Source organism: Dama dama, chromosome 33, assembly GCF_033118175.1.
Source record: "Dama dama isolate Ldn47 chromosome 33, ASM3311817v1, whole genome shotgun sequence".
Taxonomy (NCBI): Eukaryota; Metazoa; Chordata; class Mammalia; order Artiodactyla; family Cervidae; genus Dama; species Dama dama.
Genome location: NC_083713.1, coordinates 71,500,289 through 71,519,262, shown reverse-complemented (window position 1 = coordinate 71,519,262; position 18,974 = coordinate 71,500,289). Strand labels below are relative to the sequence as shown.

The window sequence follows — 18,974 nt, the reverse complement described above, 5'->3', positions numbered from 1 at the left end:
ATCGGACCACAGCACAGACACTGCTTCCTCCAGGAAGTCTTCCTGGTACTCCCTTCACCACCCCGGCACTCTGTCACCTGGATCTCATCTGTGTCCTCACTGGCCTTCTTGCTGCAGGTCTGCATGTCCCTTCCTCAGAGGCGAGTGCTAGCCCAGATCATTCTGTGCTCACCTTGCACACGACCTGACTCAGAGCATATTCCAATCAGAAGGCCCACTACTGGGCCAATGAACCAATGAATAGGCAGGTGATCAATGAGACAGAAATAACAGCCTGAAATTCATGGAAGGCTAGGTGTTTATTTTTGCTGCTTCTCAGACAAGCTCCTTAAGGTAAAAACAAAACACACAGTTTCAATAGCATAGATTTTAAACGTTCAACCTCATACCATGGCATTTCAGGTTTCCAGAGCACTTTGGTTCAGGCACTTTTGTACCCAGAGGCACAGAGAATTTCCCAGGCTGGAAGGGAGTGACTTACTCTCATGGGGGTGCGGTTGTCAGCTGCCTGATGAGGTACGGAAGAACAGCAGATGACACCAGGTCAAGGCCAAATGCACAGCCCACCCTGCCTTTCATGAGCTGATTGTCCGGTTGGGGTGTGGTCAGGCCCTCTGCTGCACCTGCCTGCCCTGAGGAGCCCCTGCAGTGGAAGGTGGGCAGGGAAGGGGAGGGAGCATGTTAGACTTGGCTCTGTGTCAGCATCTTTGGTGTAAGGAAACATCCCAGGCCCAGAGAGGGCCGGAGAAAAAGGGCAGCCAGTACTGAGTGGGGCTGACAATCCTTGGTGAGTCCCAGCTGCCCGTGTTCTCCCTGCTTCCTATCAGCAGGAAGTTGATGGGCATTTTTGTCAAGCAAATGCTGAAATCTCTGCTTCGCCCACTGCCTTTCCAGCGAGCTTCTCTGAGGCCAAGGCTGCCGCGCCATCAGGGCCCATCTGGGAGGCAAGCTCATGCCGCTCGGCTCTTGAGCAGCAGACGGAAAACATCCACAGGAAGCAGGCAGTTTCGTCTGCACTGCTTTCCCTCCATCAGTCACTGGCCTAATGAGATATGCTTGCACTTGGCTCCTTTTTTTTTTTTTCTTTCCTTTTTACTCAAGGACCCTAATGCGCTCCACAGACATGAGCTCATGCAGTCTCCATGGGGAGGCAGGAGCATTTGTTCTGTGGCACTCCTGGGTCAGCTTTTGCCAGCTGAATTTCATGAGATGGTTAGATAACATCACCAACTCAATGGATGTGAATCTGAACAAACTGGGAGATAGTGAAGGACAGGGGAGCCTGGTGAGCTGCAGTCCACAGGGTCGCAAAGAGTCGGACACGACTTTGCGATAGAACGACAACAGGATGCCCCCTGGCCTGGGAGACCTAAGAATATAAGCATGACCAACACCCCCTTTCAGGGTACATCTCACTGATGTCTTCCATCAGGACCGCACCCCTTTGTGTTCAGAGATGACACGTCATCCCGATGCTGCCAGGGGTTGGGGGCTTAGCTGAGAAGAGCTGTTTCTCTCCACAGGGGAGATAAAAGGTTTCAGTATCTATCAGTGAGGGACAGCATACAATCCAAGGACACATGTCCTGTGGCCTCTCTTGTGCTTTGGGGCAGCAGTATTTCCAGTTTGTAGCTTTGGTGGAAAAAAGACCTCCCACCTGACCCCCCATAGCTATTTTGAAACATAACCCTGCATTAGGAGGAACTTGGAGCCAGTATAGCTTTGGGGTGTTCAGAAGGCAGGTTCTCTGCCTGGTGGCAGCAGGAAATTTAAAGAGTCCCCAGTGTCCCTCCACAGGACAATCCAGTGAGGACTATCCATCCTTCAGCCCTCTGGCTGGGGCCCTGAGAAAGGCAGGCCTTGTTTCCCCCTCCCCCTTGAACCAACTTTTAGAGGGTCTGCTCCTGGGGAGACGTTCACACTAATGATTTACAAGCTGAGAAGGCACACTGGTTTAAATAACAGTCATCACCAACTTAAAGAAAAAAAGGTACACTTGTTCTCAAGACGGGGTTCATTAGTGGCTCCGCTAAGGAGGTGACTTCACACTCCCACAGGAGGATCAATTTGCAGCTGGTGGGGTGATTTCTGACTTTTAGGAAAAAAAAAATCTCCCCAGCTCAGGGAGGATTAGGGGTAGCAGCCTCAGCCCCAGTCGCTCCCCCTTCCCACCTCCTAACCTGGCAAAGGATGAAGCTTCAGGTGGCTCCCTGGGCACAGACCTGGGCTCACCCCCACTGCCCTCAACCCCGCCTGGCCTTCTGCTGCAGCTGAAGGAAGGGCGGCACCCTGCCCCCTGGTGACTGGTCAGCCCTGTGCACTTGGATTGGGCTCCAGGCAGAGCCCCTGTCTGCCCTGCCACCCTAGAGCCTCAGCTCTGCAACCCCTAGGGAAAGGAGCAAAATGGGCAGGGGGCAGGGAGGCGCACACATGGACGGAATCAAAGTACCAGCCTCTCATTGCCTTTTCTGTGCCAAGTCTGCTCAGCTCTCTGCAGATGTCCCAAGTGTGAGCTGCCCTTCTCCTAACATCTGGCACTGGCTTTCAAATCTACAGGTTGAAATCTCAGGGACTCAACTTTTGAGCTAAGTAAGTATAATTGTAAATTTTTTTTATCTATATGAAATACATGTGGACACATATATATCACACACAGGCGTGTCATTCTGAATATTATCGCACACATCCCAGGAATCCAGACCTCGGCCCACCAACTTGTGTGTGATTCTGCTTTCCTGCATGATTGAGAAGTCCTGGCAGACTCCGGGCACTCTCCCGCCTGCGTCTGGTTCCCCGGAGCTGGGTGCAGGCCCATCACACGTGGCTTGTCTTCTGGGCCAGGGCGCAGTCCACTGGCAGTGTGAGCCTGACGGAACCATCCTTCTCCCAGCCCCTCCGGATCTTGGTGAGTCTGCGGCTGATGCACGGCAGGAGAAACAGGCCTTTGGCCAGGATGACAACGCAGGGCACCAGCAGGGTGAGGGTGAAGGTCGGCGGCAGGAAGAACTTGTAGCGGCTCTCCTCGAAGGCGCGCGTCCAGCCATAGGTGAGCGTGTGCAGCGTGCTGAGGACCAGAGCCACGAAGCCCAGGGTGGACTGCGGGGGAAAAGAAGGCTGCCGTAAGGGGGCACATGGACACAGCGATCCCGCCAATGACATAGGGCAAAGACACAGGGTGGCTTTAGTGGGGGTCTGGGTTCAAATCCCAGCACCATCGCTCACTCTCTGCATGATCTTATTACTACCAAAACTCCCTGAACCTCAGTTTTCCCAACAGAAAAATGGGAACAATGCTCGTATGCCAATGTGTGTAAGAACCAATCGATTCGTAAGGATTCAATAAAACAACAATACTCTTCCCCAAACTGTATTATTCATACCTCCAGTGGCTGCCAAAGGACTTAAGATGGAATTAAATTCAAAGAAGTTTAAAAACACGTTAGTGGTTTTGTGTATATATTCATACATGTAGTGTAATAAGTGTCTGCTAGCATATCAAAATCATAATTTCACAGATAATATTTGGCATAAGATAAGGCCAAGAAAAAAAACAAGTAGATTTTAAGTTGATTTAAAGATAAACACAGGGACTTTGCTGGTGGTCCAGTGGTTTAAGAATCTGCCTTGCAATGCAGGGGACACTGGATCGATCTCTGGCTGGGGAGCTGAGATCCCACATGCCGTTGGGTGGGGTATGGCCAAAAAAAAAGCAAAGATAAAATAAAACACAATGGAAAAAGTTCCCTTGGCGCCAACAGTGAAGATGGCTCTCAGGGGCCTCTAGGCTAGGTGTCTTCACACTGTATACAAAACTCATAGCACCACAAAGATGCTGTCTGTGGGTACTGGTCCCTTACTTCCTGCCCGTGCTCTGAGCTACAAACACCCCAGGTACAAACCCTACCAGGATTAGTCTCCTGCCTGGAAGGAGACAAGTGATGCTGAGGAGATCAAGACCATCACAAATCCAAATGGACACGGTCCAGGCCACCTTACAGCAGAGCATCCCACCCTTGAGCCAGGTGTGGGCTTTTGTGGGTCAGTTCCAGCCGCGAGCAGCTCATCACCCCAAGTGCTATACAAACGTGACTTTCTATGGGGACCACATGTGAAAATAGTCAAGAAGTGCTGATCTGTAACTCCAGCCTCTGGGGATCTTTTTGCAGGTAGGGTTTCTTGCAAACTACAAATGACGCCTTCCAGATTTACTGTTGGTGCTAGTCTCAACTGACACCGTGACCCTCGGCAAGTTGCTTCGTTAGCCTCAGAGAGAAGGAAGTGATTACAAACGCTGAAGTCAGAATTGTGGGGAAAGCGCTGTATCGATGCAGCATTCTGCAGCCCCCAGACCTGGCAGGCAACAGTGCAGAGCAGAGGGCACCTAGGGTTAGGGCTTTGTAGACATGGGGAGGAGGGCACGGGGCGCTGAGAGAGTCTGGTGGGAGAGACCTGTGTTCACTGCATAAGGAAGATGCAATGACCCATCAAGCGATGAACACACATGCACTTTCTCCAAGGAGACACTGCAAGGGTCTAATTGAAATGTGGTGGCTTGATGGTACCTGAGGGTGCTTTTTACAGGTTGGCTTTGAGCTTTCCACGGAGAAGCTATAATTGGCCTCCTGGATTTCCTTCCAGCCCCGCTTGTCAGCATCAATCCAGGGGCTTGGCTGAGAGATGCTGTCTTGTTTGCAGTGCCCTCAGACACGGCTCTAAGTGGGTCTGATTTTACTACCGTACCTCATGCTTACCCCTCCCTGGCGTGGGCGGCGCTTTGCTTATACCGGCTCCAGTGTAAACCCAAGACGGTGAACCTCAGTGACTGGTTCAGAAGAATTGCTTGTAATGCTTTCACTAAAAATAGTAATAATAAATATTTTCTAATGGCTATACATACAAGTTCATAACTAGGTTCGCAAGTATAACGTTTTAAGTCTAAGTAAAATACTAGCTGGGCTCCCCTTGCAGCTCAGTGGTAAAGAACCCACTTGCCAGTGTAGCAGACATGGGTTTGACCCTGATGGAGGAAGATCCCACATGCCTCAGAGCAACTATGCTCGTACACCACAATGACTGAGCCTGTGTTCTAGAGCCCAGGAGCCGCAACTACTGAGCTCGATCCCTGGGTGGGGAAGATCCCCTGGAGGAGGAAATGGCAGCCCACTCCAGTATTCTTGCCTGGGAAAATCCCATGGACAGAGGAGCCTGGCAGGCTACAGTCCATGGGGTCACACAGAGTTGGACAGGACTTAGTGACTGAACAAGAAAAAAAAATACTAGCTGCCAAAAGATCCCGTCTCTATTCTTCCTTAGCCAGCTCTGGTTCTTCTTGGCTTTGTGACCACTTCAAGGATCTTTTTGTCACATCCTTGACAACTTCTTGGCTCAGTAGAGCCTGTTAGGAAAGACCACGGTTGGCTCTGTGCTACCCACAGCTACTTCAGGTGTCACATGAAAAGGCTGGCCCCCAAATGGGAGGCTTCTTGACTGTGAGTCACATGTAACCAGAGTCACTTCCAGACCTGTCAAGAATTCCAAATCTCCTAGCAACTTCTGAACCACACTAGCTTTTTCTAAGTTCTGATCTATTGATAATGAAGACTCGGGTTAAAGAAGTTCCCAGCATTGAGAAAATATTTGGGATTAATATCCAGAATATATAGAGAACTCTTGAACTCAACAACCACAAAAACAAACAGCCTAATTCAAAAATAGGTAAAGGACTTGAACAGAAATTTCTCCAAAGAAGATATATGAATGGTCAGTAAACACATGAAGAGATGCCCAACATCAGGAAAATGTAAATCAAAACCACTCCACATCCATTAGGAGGGCTACTATTCAAAACAAAACAAGAAAAGTGTTGGTGAGGATGTGGAGAAATCGGAACACTTGCTGCTAGTGGGAGTGGAAAGAGTGCGGCCACAGCAGAAGATGGTACGGTGATCCCTCAGTGAATTAAAAAACAAGTCACCATGTGCTCTGGCAATTCCACTTCTGGTATATATCCCAAGTAGCTGAAAGTAGGGTCTGGAAGAGTGCTAACTACAAGCACAGAGTCCTCACCACTAGACCACCGAGTAATTCTCCATCAGGAATAAATCTTCAACTAGCCTTCCAACCACCCCGATATTTCCCAAACAACTTCCAAGTCCCAAACTACTGCTCTCCTCACTCAGATGAATTCACTGGGTTTTGCTGAGATGGCTGGGGTGTGCCTTTTCACAGCCGGAGACTGTTTGCAAATCTGGCTGCACAGTAACATCACTTGGGGAGCATCTTAATGCCCAAGCGTCAGTCCCAGGAATTCAGATTAAATTGGTTTGGGATGGGGCTCAGACATTGGTAGCTTTTACAAGCTCAGCAAGGATGCTGTTTGCCGACAGGACTAAGAATCACCAGTTTGGAAGACTTTCCTCACCTGAGACCGTCTAGCTCCAGGCTGAGATGTCTTTGTGGCCCCTCTGCTCAGGCTATTTGATGCGGGTGGACCCGGTCCTCTCTGTTCCTTTGACAAAGACCTACCCAGGGCCTGAATGGGCTCACACTCTGCACTGTGATGCCTTCCCAGATGCTGCAGCAGTGAGAATCCACCCTGGCCCAGGAGCGCGTCCTCGCAGCCCCAGTGAGGCCTAAACATCTCCCTTGGTGACATGTCCTGGGGCTCCAGTGTTTCGCCCATGCTCTCCACTGTCCCTGGCCCTGATTTGGAGAGTGATGGACTCTGCTGGGCAAACAAGACATGCCCTGGGAGACAATAAAGACCTGCTCCCGTTCAGACATCCTCTTCCCTTCACCATCCAGAATCCCACGGTGACGGATGGCAGGAGGGCCCAGCCTCGGGCTGATGGCTCACAGGCAGGGCTGACAGCCAAAGACCAGCCAATGACAAAGGGCCTTTTGACTTTCCAATCCCAACGAGAAGCCTGGATGACTCCAGCAAGTTTGTTTCCCTAAAACTCACTCTCCTTGGGAACAATTTAAAAACCCCAGAACAACCAAAGGGAGGCATGGTCTTGCGGCAATTAATGACTCCCACAACAAGCTAAGGCCATTTCTATTAGATGTAAGCTTGTTAGTGGGAAAGAAACCACCAGGGTGTTGCTGGCTCCTGCCAGTGCCCAGTAACTGTGGTGGGCAGGGGCTTTGGACCGTTGCTCACAAGGCTGGGATCAGAGCAGGCCTCCACTATTATGTCAGGCAAGTGGCTAGAGGGGCAAGGCCACAGGAAGCTCCTCTAACTATGGGGCAGAACCGAGGTGCTAAGAGCTGAACCCTAGTTCCTTTTCCAGTTGAGCTGCACTGACCTGGTATTCTGCAATCTGACCATGTTTAACTGGCTTAATTAGGAGCAGTTGGCACAGCCCAAAACAACAGCAACAAAAACATCCAAACAAAACCCCAAATTAAAAACTTTGAAAACAGCGTCAGGAACGTACACACAGGTCAACTTCTTGCATCCACACACTGTTCTGATGGCTTGTAGCTCAGTAAATCATTACAGACCCAGGGGTCAGGCCAGGCCCACTGGGAACCACGTTGTCTCCAGAGTCAGTTTCCAGGCTGTGGTGACAGTCATTCTTGGCTGGGGAAGGAAATGTGGTCGGGGTACTCCTCGTTATAAAGCAGTGTGTACCTTACGGAGAAGCTCACGTCAAAAACTAGACAGCCACCATTGGAGGCATGTGTCAGGCACTATACACGTCCTCAACACAGATTCTCCCAATGACTACAGGAGGCGGACACAGACAGTCAGGACACAGTCTGGATGCTCGGAGAGGCTCGGAAACTGTCTAGCGGTGCAGGGCTGGTAAGTAGTGGTCTTGAGACTGAAACCCCGGTCTGCTGGCTCCACCATCTCAGAGACTGTCACACACCACATGGCATGCACTCAAGTCACTCAAAGAGCTTATAAAGACAGATTCTAGAGCCAACCCATAGGTCGGGGTAGTCCTGGGTATCTGCATTTCTCCAAGAGCTCTGTGACTTCTAACTTTTTGATGTCAGGTCACCATAAGAATCACATTTTCATTACTGCCCAGTACACAATGACATCTATCCACATATGTATCTATAATTACTGAACTGATACAACTGAAAAAAAAGATGTCTGTGCTTAGAACATGTGAAGTGCCCTGACATTTTGGGAGACATTCTACTCTATTTCATATTTAAAAAGCTTGTTGTAGACCAAAAATTGATTTCATGACCCGTCAATGAGTGTCCACTGCAGTTTGCAAACCTGCCTTGGACCATTCTAAGGCCCTCAGGGGAGTCTCTTGGCCTCCCCTGAGTGCTGAGTGACTCAACTGTTCAGTCTTTTCCTGCTTCCTACTGGGCTCAGAAATGGGCAGTTGGTGGCTTAGTGATCATGGAAATGTGGCCACATGCCCTGAGAATAATGGCGAATCACTCTGTATGTGTGTTTTACACATAGTCTTGCACAGTGAGTCGCAGCATTCACTCTGGAGGGAATTCACTCCACTCCACAAGAGTGTAAGGTAAGGCTTAGGGAGCGCACATGATCTGCCCATGGTTCCAGAGCTGGAACAACTCTGTTCCTTCTCCATGTCAGCCCTTGGGAGATAAAGCATTTGAGGACAGAATGTGGGCACTGGATTTCCACAAGTAAAACCCTGCCTTTCCACCCCTCTCTCGGCCTTCCACCCTCCTCTTCCTGCAGCATCAGCAGGACTTTCCTATTTGTATTTCAACTCTTCAGCATGTAAAGCAGAGCAGCTGCTGAGGTCCCTGTCAGCTTTTGCTAACAAAACCAAATCCCCCGGCTTTCTCTGGCAGCAGGAGCCGGGGCTTGTAATCTATGGCTGCTTAAGGAAGCAACTTTCTGGTGAGGGGAGCAAACTGCAGTCTGTTTTAATTGTGGATAAACCATGTACCCCGGCAGACTCCAGGCAGGAACTGGAAAATCCCAGATTTGGGTGTTTGACACATGAGGATTAGTGGCAGATAAATAAAATTCTTTCTTCCCCTCTTTTGCCAGCATGTCGTCAGGCCTGAGCATTCCTCCAGAGACCTTCCAAGATGCGCAGAGCTAGTGACAGTCAGAAACTGACATATAAAACACTGCAACTCCGTCTTGTTCTAGGCTGTGCATGCGTCCCCAGTTAGGGAACAATTAACTTGGATTACATAAGAGTACCGCACCATTGGTGTCCCTGTTGGAATCTCATGCTGTGTCCTTGCTGCACAGAGAAGATATGCAACAGATGTTTGTCGGCAGTGGGGGTGGGAGGATAGCTGTTCCCTGCCCTGATACCACGTCCCTGTTAGAACCCGGCATTAATCAGCACTCCTCACTGGAGTGGGTGAGCTAGCGTGTCAGTACCGGGGGCTGACCACGTGCTCTGTATAGAGAACAGTGGGCGATGCCAGAGGAATGCAAATGTCCCTTCCCAGTTGTCCTTAAAATTAAAACATGGCTATGCCTGGCTTTAGAGGATGAAACAGCAACCCACTCCAGTATTCTTGCCTGGGAAATCCCACAGACACGGGAGCCTAAGGGGGCTACAGTCCATGGGGTCACAGAGAGTCAGACATGACTGAGCATCTGGGCATATGCACACGTGCATGCCTGGCTTGTTCGCAGGTCTAGCACAATGCTGGGTGCAGAGTGTGTGTTCAGTAAACACTGAAAGAATAAATGCATGAAGAACCTTCGCCACTAGTAGCAGATTCCTAAGTGTGTTCTGTAGAGTGTAGATAGCTGTTATGTGGGTGGTGGGGGGGGGGGAAGTGGGGTAGGGAGGGTGCTACGACTCAAATAAGTCGGCTGAACAGGGTTTGCTTGTGGTAGACATTAATTTGATGTGCCAAAGTGCACTGTGACTAGCTCAGGGGCAGCGGATCTTTTCCCAAATGTATTTGACCCCACATGTCCTTTTTCATAGAGCGGTGTCCTTTGGAAAATGCTGTGGTTTATTTCTTATAAATTGGAGACCCTCATGCCCACCTCCTATCCACTGTGCATGACTCAAGAGGTCAAAGGGAATAACAGGGCCCGGTTGAGCAGAGGGTGCTGGGTGGGCCGCTAGATTCACTCAAGGGCTCGCTGACTCCCTGGCCAGATCAGCGACATGTCCAGTGACTCCATGTTATGGGATTTTGTTTCAGAAGCCCAAGAATTGCAGAAACTGAGAATGTGTAGTCCAGGGTTCAACGTTCTGCCATCTGTTTTTTTCACATGCCTAAATCTGGCTTCCCCAGATGTGGTGAAGATGAGCTGGTCCCAGGCAGCCCCTTTCTCGGGAGACCCGGGTGAATCTGCCAGGCTCCCGGGACACCGGACTGAGTGGTTCTGTTGCACAGATTGTGAAAACCCAGGCAGCATGTGGATGGGAAGGCGCATGGATGGGAGAGGCAGGGCCCAGGCTCCCTTACCTGGACAAAGCTGAACTCCCTCCAGTTGAGTGAGTTTGCGATGGATGGCAGTGAGGTGACAGCCAGAAGGGACAGCATGCCAAGGGCCAGCACTCCCAGGGACACGTAGATCTCCATCCGCCACACTTCCTCCTCATTCCAGAGGTGACTTTTATTGGTCAAGACCTGGTACAGATGGAAGGAAAACCGTAAACACTGTGGCCAAGGTCGATGCCCTGGGATTTGGGCCAGTGAGGAATTTGGGATGGGAGAAACACAATAACAACCAACATTTCTACTTTCCACCTCATGTAATGTGTGTCTAGCTCTGTTTGAAGCGCTTTGCAAGTATCAGCTCACCTGATCCTTAGAACGACCCTGTGAGGGAGAGTTCATTATTGTCCCCGTTTTTCAGATGAGGGAAACGAGGCACAGAGATCAAGTTAACTTGCCGTGGTCACACACACCTCAGGAGATGGCAGAGCTGAGCTTAGGAGACAGGCAGCGGGCTCCGAAGACATGGCTCCCTTCCCACAGCTTTGACAAATTTGCCTGGGGTCAGTCAACCAGAGCAGCCACGAGAGCCAAGATTAAGGAGCCAGAGAATTTGACAAGACACAAAGAACCTCCAAACATGACCATCTCTCAAGGTTTTCGGGTGCCCAGGTCCCCCAGAGGAGGGAGGAGCTCTGCGAGCTCAGAATCCCATCAGCGAGGCGGGCTGCTGCCCCTGCTGCCCACCTCCCCTCCCAGCCTTCTCACCCGGACCCTTGGTCCCCCAAGCTGCCCCCATCACTGGTTCATACTCCAGACACACAGACACCAAACCCCTCAACGTTTCCTAACTAGCCCCCAGCTCCCATCTTCCCACCCAGCTCCTCATTTCTGTCTGAGGAATATAGCTTTGACTCAATTGTGGAGTCCCATACCGAAGTCACAGGTGTGAGGCCTTTGATGCAGAGCCCAGATCCAAGGTCACCTCTGGAACTGACTGAGCCTCATTGTAACCATTGCCAAAACCCACCCTGATCCTTACTGGCCAGATTCCTGACTCCAAATTAGGCAAAAATGCCCCTCCTCCCAACCCCTCCCCCCTGGTACTCACCCTATTGTGCCCAAACCAATCACCTGATGCCACCCTTCCGGCAGGAATTTTCTTTGTCTTGAGGCCATAAAAATTGGCTACCAATCCATGGAAAGCATCAGCTCTTCCTTGAGCTGACCACCTGTTCTAACAGCGTCCCGTCCTCTCTCCCTGGTCTGTCAGGAGGTTGGCCCACTGTGCTCACCGCCCCTACACTACCTCAACTCTTTGTTCTTAATAAACTCACTCCCATCTGAAATGCTCTGTGTCTGGAAGTTCTTTTCCAACCTGCCCTCGGACTGCCATGACATCAACCACTGCTACACAGCAGAGGCCAAATCCACTCACCAAGCAGACCCATGAGCACTAAGGAAGCACCTACTGTGCCAACATCCATCGGATCATCAAAAGGCAAGAGAGTTCCAGAAAAACATCTACTTCTGCTTTATTGACTGCACCAAAGCCTTTGACTGTGTGGATCACAACAAACTGTGAAAATTCTTTAAGAGATGGGAATACCAGACCACCTGACCTGCCTCCTGAAAAATCTGTATGCAGGTCAAGCAGCAAGAGTTAGAACTGTACATGGAACAACAGACTGGCTCCAAATCAAGAAAGGAGTACGTCAAGGCTGTATATTGTCACCCTGCTTATTTAACTTATATGCAGAGTACATCATGTGAAATGCCAGGCTGGATGAAGCACGAGGTGGAATCAAGATTGACGGGAGAAATATCAATAACCTCAGATATGCAGATGACACCACCCTTATGGCAGAAAGCAAAGAAGAACTAAACAGCCTCTTGATGAAAGTGAAAGAGGAGAGTGAAAAAGCTGGTTTAAAGCTAAATATTCAGAAAACTAAGATCATGGCATCTGGTCCCATCACTTCATGGCAAATAGATGGGGAAACAATGGAAACAGTGACAGACTTTATTTTCTTGGGCTCCAAAATTACTGTAGATGGTGATTGCAGCCATGAAATTAAAAGACGCTACTCCTTGGAAGAAAGGCTATGACTAGCCTAGACAGCATATTAAAAAGTGGAGATGTTACATTGCCAACAAACGTCCATCTAGTCAAAGCTATGGTTTTTCCAGTGGTCATGTATGGATGTGAGAGTTGGACCATAAAGAAGGCTGAGTGCCGAAAAATTGATGCTTTTGTACTGTGGTGTTGGAGAAGACTCTTGAAAGTCCCTTAGACAGCAAGGAGATCCAACCAGTCCATCCTAAAGGAAATCAGTCCTGTATATTCATTGGAAGGACTGATGCTGAAGCTGAAACTCCAATACTTTGGCCACTTAATGTGAAGAACTGACTCATTTGAAAAGACCCTGATGCTGGGAAAGATTGAGGGCAGGAGGAGAAGGGGATGACAGAGGATGAGATGGTTGGATGGCATCACTGACTCAATGGACATGTTTTGAGTAAGCTCTGGGAGTTGGTGATGGACAGGGAAGCCTGGCGTGCTGCAGTCCATGGGGTCACAAAGAGTCAGACACGACTGAGCGACTGAACTGAACTGAACTGATCTGTGTGCTAGGCCCTAGGCCACAGACAGCAAAGACACCTGCCCTCAGAGAGTTCTGAATCCCCCACTGAGCTCCAGGGATGCACCATTGACGAGCCACTGCAGGCCCAGAGGTGTCCACTCCCTTCCTCCCCACGGGGAGTGCCCTTGCACCTGAGCCCCCTCCAAGCTGGGCTGACAGATCCTCCTATTAAAAATATCATTTCCCAACTAGACCAGGTAGCAGAGTTCCTGGAGGTCAAGGTGTTCTCTCAGAACACTGGGAAATGCTGATGCTTCAGTTCTACCCACAGGACAAGGAACAGCATTTCCCTTAAGAAACATGACCAGGCTTTAGCAGGCATGTCTCTGCTTTGCAAAACAGAGTCAGTCAGGTTTTTGAGAAACTATTTCAGCAGAGGGAAAAAAAATAACCCCAGTGCAGCTAGAAGATGTAATAATAAAAATGGATCTAGTGGGCTGAGCAAAAATGGTTGAAAAGCTTATGAGAAAAAGTTGAAAGAAACTGAGCCAATGCCATCCATTGAGTACTTTTCCTGCCATTTGTGAAAAACGATGGACTCTGTTCTATTTCAGGGCAGGCTGGCTCTCGCTGGTGTCATTAAGCCACAAAAGGACCAGGAGTTTGCATACCCAGGTTCTCACCCTGACCACGAGTCCTGTGAAACTCTGGGCAACTCCAGCTCTGGGCCCCCGTTTCTCCACTGACAGAGCAGGAAGAGCTCGTGTCTGAAATCCCAGAATTTTACTCCCTTACCAAACAAATGTCATCACTAGCTAGGGAAGGCGGGGCCGGATATTACCCTGAAGGGGGCTGGGAGGTCTCCCTCCTACCTGAGCCTGGTGGAGGCTTACTCACACCTTCCCAGGACTAATGACTGCTGCTTGTAAGTCATTCCCATGTTCTGAGTTGTTTGCTCTTCAGATATACTTCATTAGTCACTCCCTCCTGCATTTTGGTAAGATTAGGCAGTTAATGTCACAAGAGTCTGGATGATGACACACACCACATTTGCTTGCAAAATGTCTTGTTTTTTCCCTAATATTTCCAGTCAGCAGTGATGCTGGGAAGGGGTTGGGTGAGGCAGGCGAGGGAGTCATGGGTGGTGAGGAGCCTGTGTGAGCATTTGGATAGTAGGCCGTGGGGGTCTCCTCCAACCACAGCGCTGTCTCAGGGCTCCCAGCGACCAGGGTCACACGCGGCTAACCGGGACATAGATTCGATGGCTCTCCACTACCCTAGGGATTCTCCCACGTTCAGAGCTAATCAAGCTGGCTGCCTTGACACGATGAGGACAGCGCGCATCAACAAGAGATGGAACGCTGGCATCCACACATGACATTTCCTTTCCCTGTAGGTTTCAGGTTAGAGGCAGAAGGGCTCAAGGACAGGAGACCAGAAAGCTCACCATGTCCCAAGAGTGGGTGGTGGTTGGCAAGAGGGTGATGCTGACCTCCAGCCAAACCCGGAGAATATGGTAAGGCGGGAGAAGGGTCAGTCTAGGGTGCTGGTGAGAATGGCTTCGCTGTCCCAAGGCCCGGGTTCCAATGCTGGCTCTGCTGCTGGAGGGCAGTCCTGAGATCCAGGCAGTCACTTTCCAGAGTACCAGCACCTCTCTCTGTTATTGCAAAGACTAAATGGATGATGTTTGTGAAGTGAGAAGCATGTGACTGGCACATAGTAGATGATTAATATAATAAATGGCTGGTGCTGTTGGTCTTAATGGCAGCTGGGAAGTTAGGCTAGTTCTTTCCCTAAGCTCTACCCAGACTTCTCTTGAGAGATGCCTGGTGTTAGCTTCATGGTGGCCAAGCTAACAGTCACTCAGTGAACATGCACTGGGACTCTGTGTTAGGAACCATGGACCTCAAGGGGTGGAAGACCCACCCAGTCATGGGAATCTAGGCTGGGCAGACATGTCGATGAGTGATTACACAGTGATGCAAAAGAAATATCATAGAGATGTGGCCCAAACACAACAGATTACAGAGGTGGGAATGGGAGAATGGCTGGAGAGGCTTAATAGAGGTTGGGTTTTGAAGGAGGAATAGGAGTTTGTCAGACTCCCAAGGTGTCCCAGGTTGGGGTATGCAAGCTGGAGGAGTGAGCTCTGCCCATTCAGAGGACAATATGGGACCTGAGTGTGACATGTCAAAGAAACACTGGGGAGATGAGCCTGGGGACAGAGCCCAGATGCACTGTGAAGGGTCTGTCCTTATCCTGAGTCACCAAATGCTTTTCAGCAGTGACATGGTCACATGTGAGATCTAGACGGTTCTCTCTGACAGCTTAGACTAGATTTGGGGTGAGGGGAAGGAGAAGACAGTGTGTGCATAAAACATTTTCTTTGATATTAATTTTGATCTTAAAATGTATTTCTAAGGCACCATACAAGTAAATCAGAAAGCACTAATAAATGAAATGTGATTTACCACAGAAGTAAGTCAGAAAGTACTAGTTACCGCTGGTAATACTATTAATACTGTTGATAAACATGGTCTCAGAGGTCTTCTCTGCAGCTGGTATACAGCTGTGTCTCCAAATCTGTGGACTTGGGGTTAAAGGAAATCTGTGTTTCCTATGCCCAGACTAGCGTGCTCCCTTCCCTCCAGTCGGGCAGCCAAGGTGGTGAGCGCTTGCCTCCTGCAGGCCCTGTGAGGGCAGCCCGAGGGCAGACTGGGAAAGTCACAGGTCACAAACTGCCCCCAGAGCCCTGCTGTTAGGGGCTGAATGCAGAACAACCTCAGATGCCCAGTCTTGGAGCCTGAGGGCACAGTTGACCCGCGGACTATCCAGTATCTGAATCTCCAGGTTCAGGCAACTCATCATTTCTTGGGTGTGCCTCCTACTTCTGGGCTGCTCTGCTGTTAAACGCCACCCCCACCCCCCCGCCCCCAACCCCGACATACCCACAGCAGCCCTGGCTCTGCCCTACAGAACACTGCAGAACAAGGTTCGGCCCCTTCGCTTGACTTTGCTATCTGTCTCTGATCCCATCCTGTGGGAGTGATGGTTGCCTGGCAACCTCCACTGGGGCCTGCAGCCTTACAGGGCTTTGAAACTCAGGGAAAATGACCTTGTACTTGCCCCTCTGTGCCTTGGTATTTGCATCATGGCAAAACTATATTAACATAATATCAAGAAGAGATGTGGGGACGTCCCTGGTGGCACAGTGGATAAGAATCTACCTGTGAGACAGGGGACATGGATTTGATCCCTGGTCCAGTCGATTCCACATGCTGCAGGGCAAAGAAGCCCGTGTGCCGTAGCTACTGAGCCCACACTCTAGAGCCTGCAAGCCACCGCTGAAGCCCATGAGCCCTAGGGTCCGAGAGTGACAACTACTGAAAACGGAGCGCCTAGAGCCCGCGCATCGCAACTGCTGAGCCCGTGCGCCCAGAGCATGTGCTCAGTAACCAGAGAAGCCACTGCAATGAGAGGTCTGGACACGGCAACAAAGGGTAGCCCCTGCTTGCCTCACCTAGAGAAAGCCCACGCGACAACAAAGACCCAGCACGGCCAAAGATAAATAAATGAATGAACCAAAAACAAAACTAGAAAGCGCCGTTGCAGGGTGGAGAACCTGGAGAGTGGCAGTCAGAGGTGAGCAGGGGAAGGGGCAGCCAGGGGTTTGCCTCGTGCTCTGCTGGGAAGGGGGCATCACCTTCTTCCCTACCCGCTGCCTGGAATACCTGCCACCCAGATCTCCCACCTCCTGGGCAACAAGCACTGTGCCATACCCCAGGGAGCTATGCAGGACCTCCTGCCTGGGGGAGAATATCAGAGCGCATCAAAACCACCAGCACTGGGGAGGACCTCCATCTCCACCGGGGTGCTGAGAGCCGAGGAGGGTCTATGACTTGCTCAAGGCCAAGCTCTTTGTTCCCATCAGTGATGCTAGAGGACAAGAGTCCAGGGTTCTGGGCTGCAGGCCTGCACGCCACCCTGTGCCAGCTAAGGGGAGGACGAGACTGTCTTATTTCATCCTGTGGCCTTAGGGCCTGGTAGAGTAGAACTCAGTGAATGAATGAGCTCTGGGATCACTTACTCAACAGGTAATTTGGACGTGTTTTCCCTGTAGAAATTACATGGGCATGAACTTGGATCTGGAAGAGAATGGCTGGATCTGCATCCCACCTCAGCCCCTTACTGGCTGTGTGACTTTGGCCAAGCAACTTAAACTCACCATGCCTCAGTTTTAGCACTTGTAAAACAAGGGTAGTACAGCATCTGCCTTATAGAGATAAAGGCTAAATGAATTCATGCTGGGTATGTAAAGCTCTTAGAATGCTACTTAGAACACTGTAAGCTCTTTTTAAAGAGTGTGTGACCATTATTTTTCCCTTTTTTTCTCGTTCCCAGCAGGTGTCTTGCTTTTGCACCTGAAGTCTGGGTTCCAACTTTCTCTTATGAAAGCCCAAGCCTACAGATGCAATGATGCCAGGTGTCCATGGGTGGAGAAGGACAAGGGCATTTGAGAAGGTGCAAGCAGGGAAGCAGGAACCCAAGTGAGTAGGGCTGAGGTCTGTGGTTCCCAGGAAGCGGGCCCACCTTGCCCCACAGTCCTGCTCTGGGAAGAGGCCAGACCTCTGAGCAGATGGCTGCATGGCAGAGGTACCTGGGGAGGGCACAGCCTCCGTAGGACCCCTGCTTCCCCAGCAAGAACAAAACTGCAGTTGGAACCACGGGTGGATGAGAAGGGTCTCATTGGATGACTTAAGTGTCCTGGAGTGCGTAGGACCCACACACCAGGCCAGAGGCTGAGGGCTAGAGGTAGAATCAAGCAGGTTAGGGAAAATAAAGAAAAGCAGTGTTGGTTGCAGACCTGAGCTTTGGAGTCAGAACCAGGCCCTGTGAGTTTGTAAACCAGGAGGAAGCATCTGGGGGGGCCTATTTCTGTGAGTACAGGTGCTGGGGAGGCTGCCTGTGGTGCTATCTGGCTTGGCCTGAAGGCCCTGCATTCCCAGGAGTCCTGATGGCAAACGAGCACCATCTGCCTTTCCTAAATGCATAATTAATGTGCCCACCCACCAAAAAATACATATTTCTGCAGCCTTCCCCATCTCAGATGACGGTAACTCCATCCCCCTAGGTATTCAGGCTAAGAACCTGAGCACCTCATTTATCCCAAGTCTATTACAGCAATCCTGCGACTCAGGCTTCAAAATATGCCTTCAGTACGTTCTTGCCCCTCTGCTGCACCCACCCCATTCCAAGCCTCCCTCGCCTCTCATCAGGGTTCCTGCATAGCCTCCTAACTGATCTCCCAGCATCTTCATCTGATCAAGTTAGAAGATCTTCTATCTTCTCCACCTGGCAGCAGAGTGAGCCAATTAAAACCCCGGATGGATCATCAGTCCTCTACTCAAAACCTTTCGTTGGCTGAGCGTCTAAGGCCAAAGCCCTTCCTTGGCTTTCAAGGCCTCTCTGGTGTGGCTCCAGCCTCCCAGGTCTCACCCACCACTGCCACCCTGGGATCCACCAAGAGGTCCTCTTTGCTGTTCCTCAAAGGTGCCAGGTAGCTCCTCTCCTTCCAACCCGTGCTCACACATCACCTACTCCAGCACTCCTACACCACCCTTTAAGGGTGCACCCCACCCTTCTCCCCAGTGTTCTTTTCCTCCTTAGCAATAGGCACGTGTGCTCAGTTGTGTCTGTTTGCGACCCCATGTATATAGCCCGCCAAGCTCCTCTGTCCACGGGATTTTCCAGGCAAGAATACTGGAGTGGGGTGCCATTCCCTCCTCCAGGGGACCTTCCCAACCCAGGGATCGAACCCACATCTCCTGCATTGGCAGGCCGATTCTTTACAACTGTGCCACCTGGGAAGCCCTCCATAGTGATAACTACCTTCTAAGTACCCTCTGTAACTTATAGCTACACTTTAAGTCTCCCTGACTTGGGCACATAGAGACTTTGATGCTTTGTTCACCGATACTCAGAATCTTGGACAGCAGGGTGTGGACACGGCCCCATCTG

At 50.4% G+C, this 18,974-nt stretch overlaps 1 protein-coding gene across 2 annotated transcripts in view; it reads right to left on the bottom strand.

Annotated features, from left to right (window-relative positions):
• Nucleotides 1-280: 280 nt before the first annotated feature.
• STEAP3 (STEAP3 metalloreductase) overlaps nucleotides 281-18,974 on the bottom strand; it is a 47,457-nt gene continuing 28,763 nt past the window's right edge. For both annotated transcript variants that reach the window (XM_061135698.1, XM_061135699.1), the window contains exons 4-5: nucleotides 10,399-10,563; nucleotides 281-3,096 (exon numbers count right to left, since the gene is read on the bottom strand). In XM_061135698.1, coding sequence (XP_060991681.1) covers nucleotides 2,815-3,096; nucleotides 10,399-10,563 — 447 coding nt within the window. In that variant the 3' untranslated portion in view covers nucleotides 281-2,814. The remainder of the gene's footprint in view (nucleotides 3,097-10,398; nucleotides 10,564-18,974) is intronic.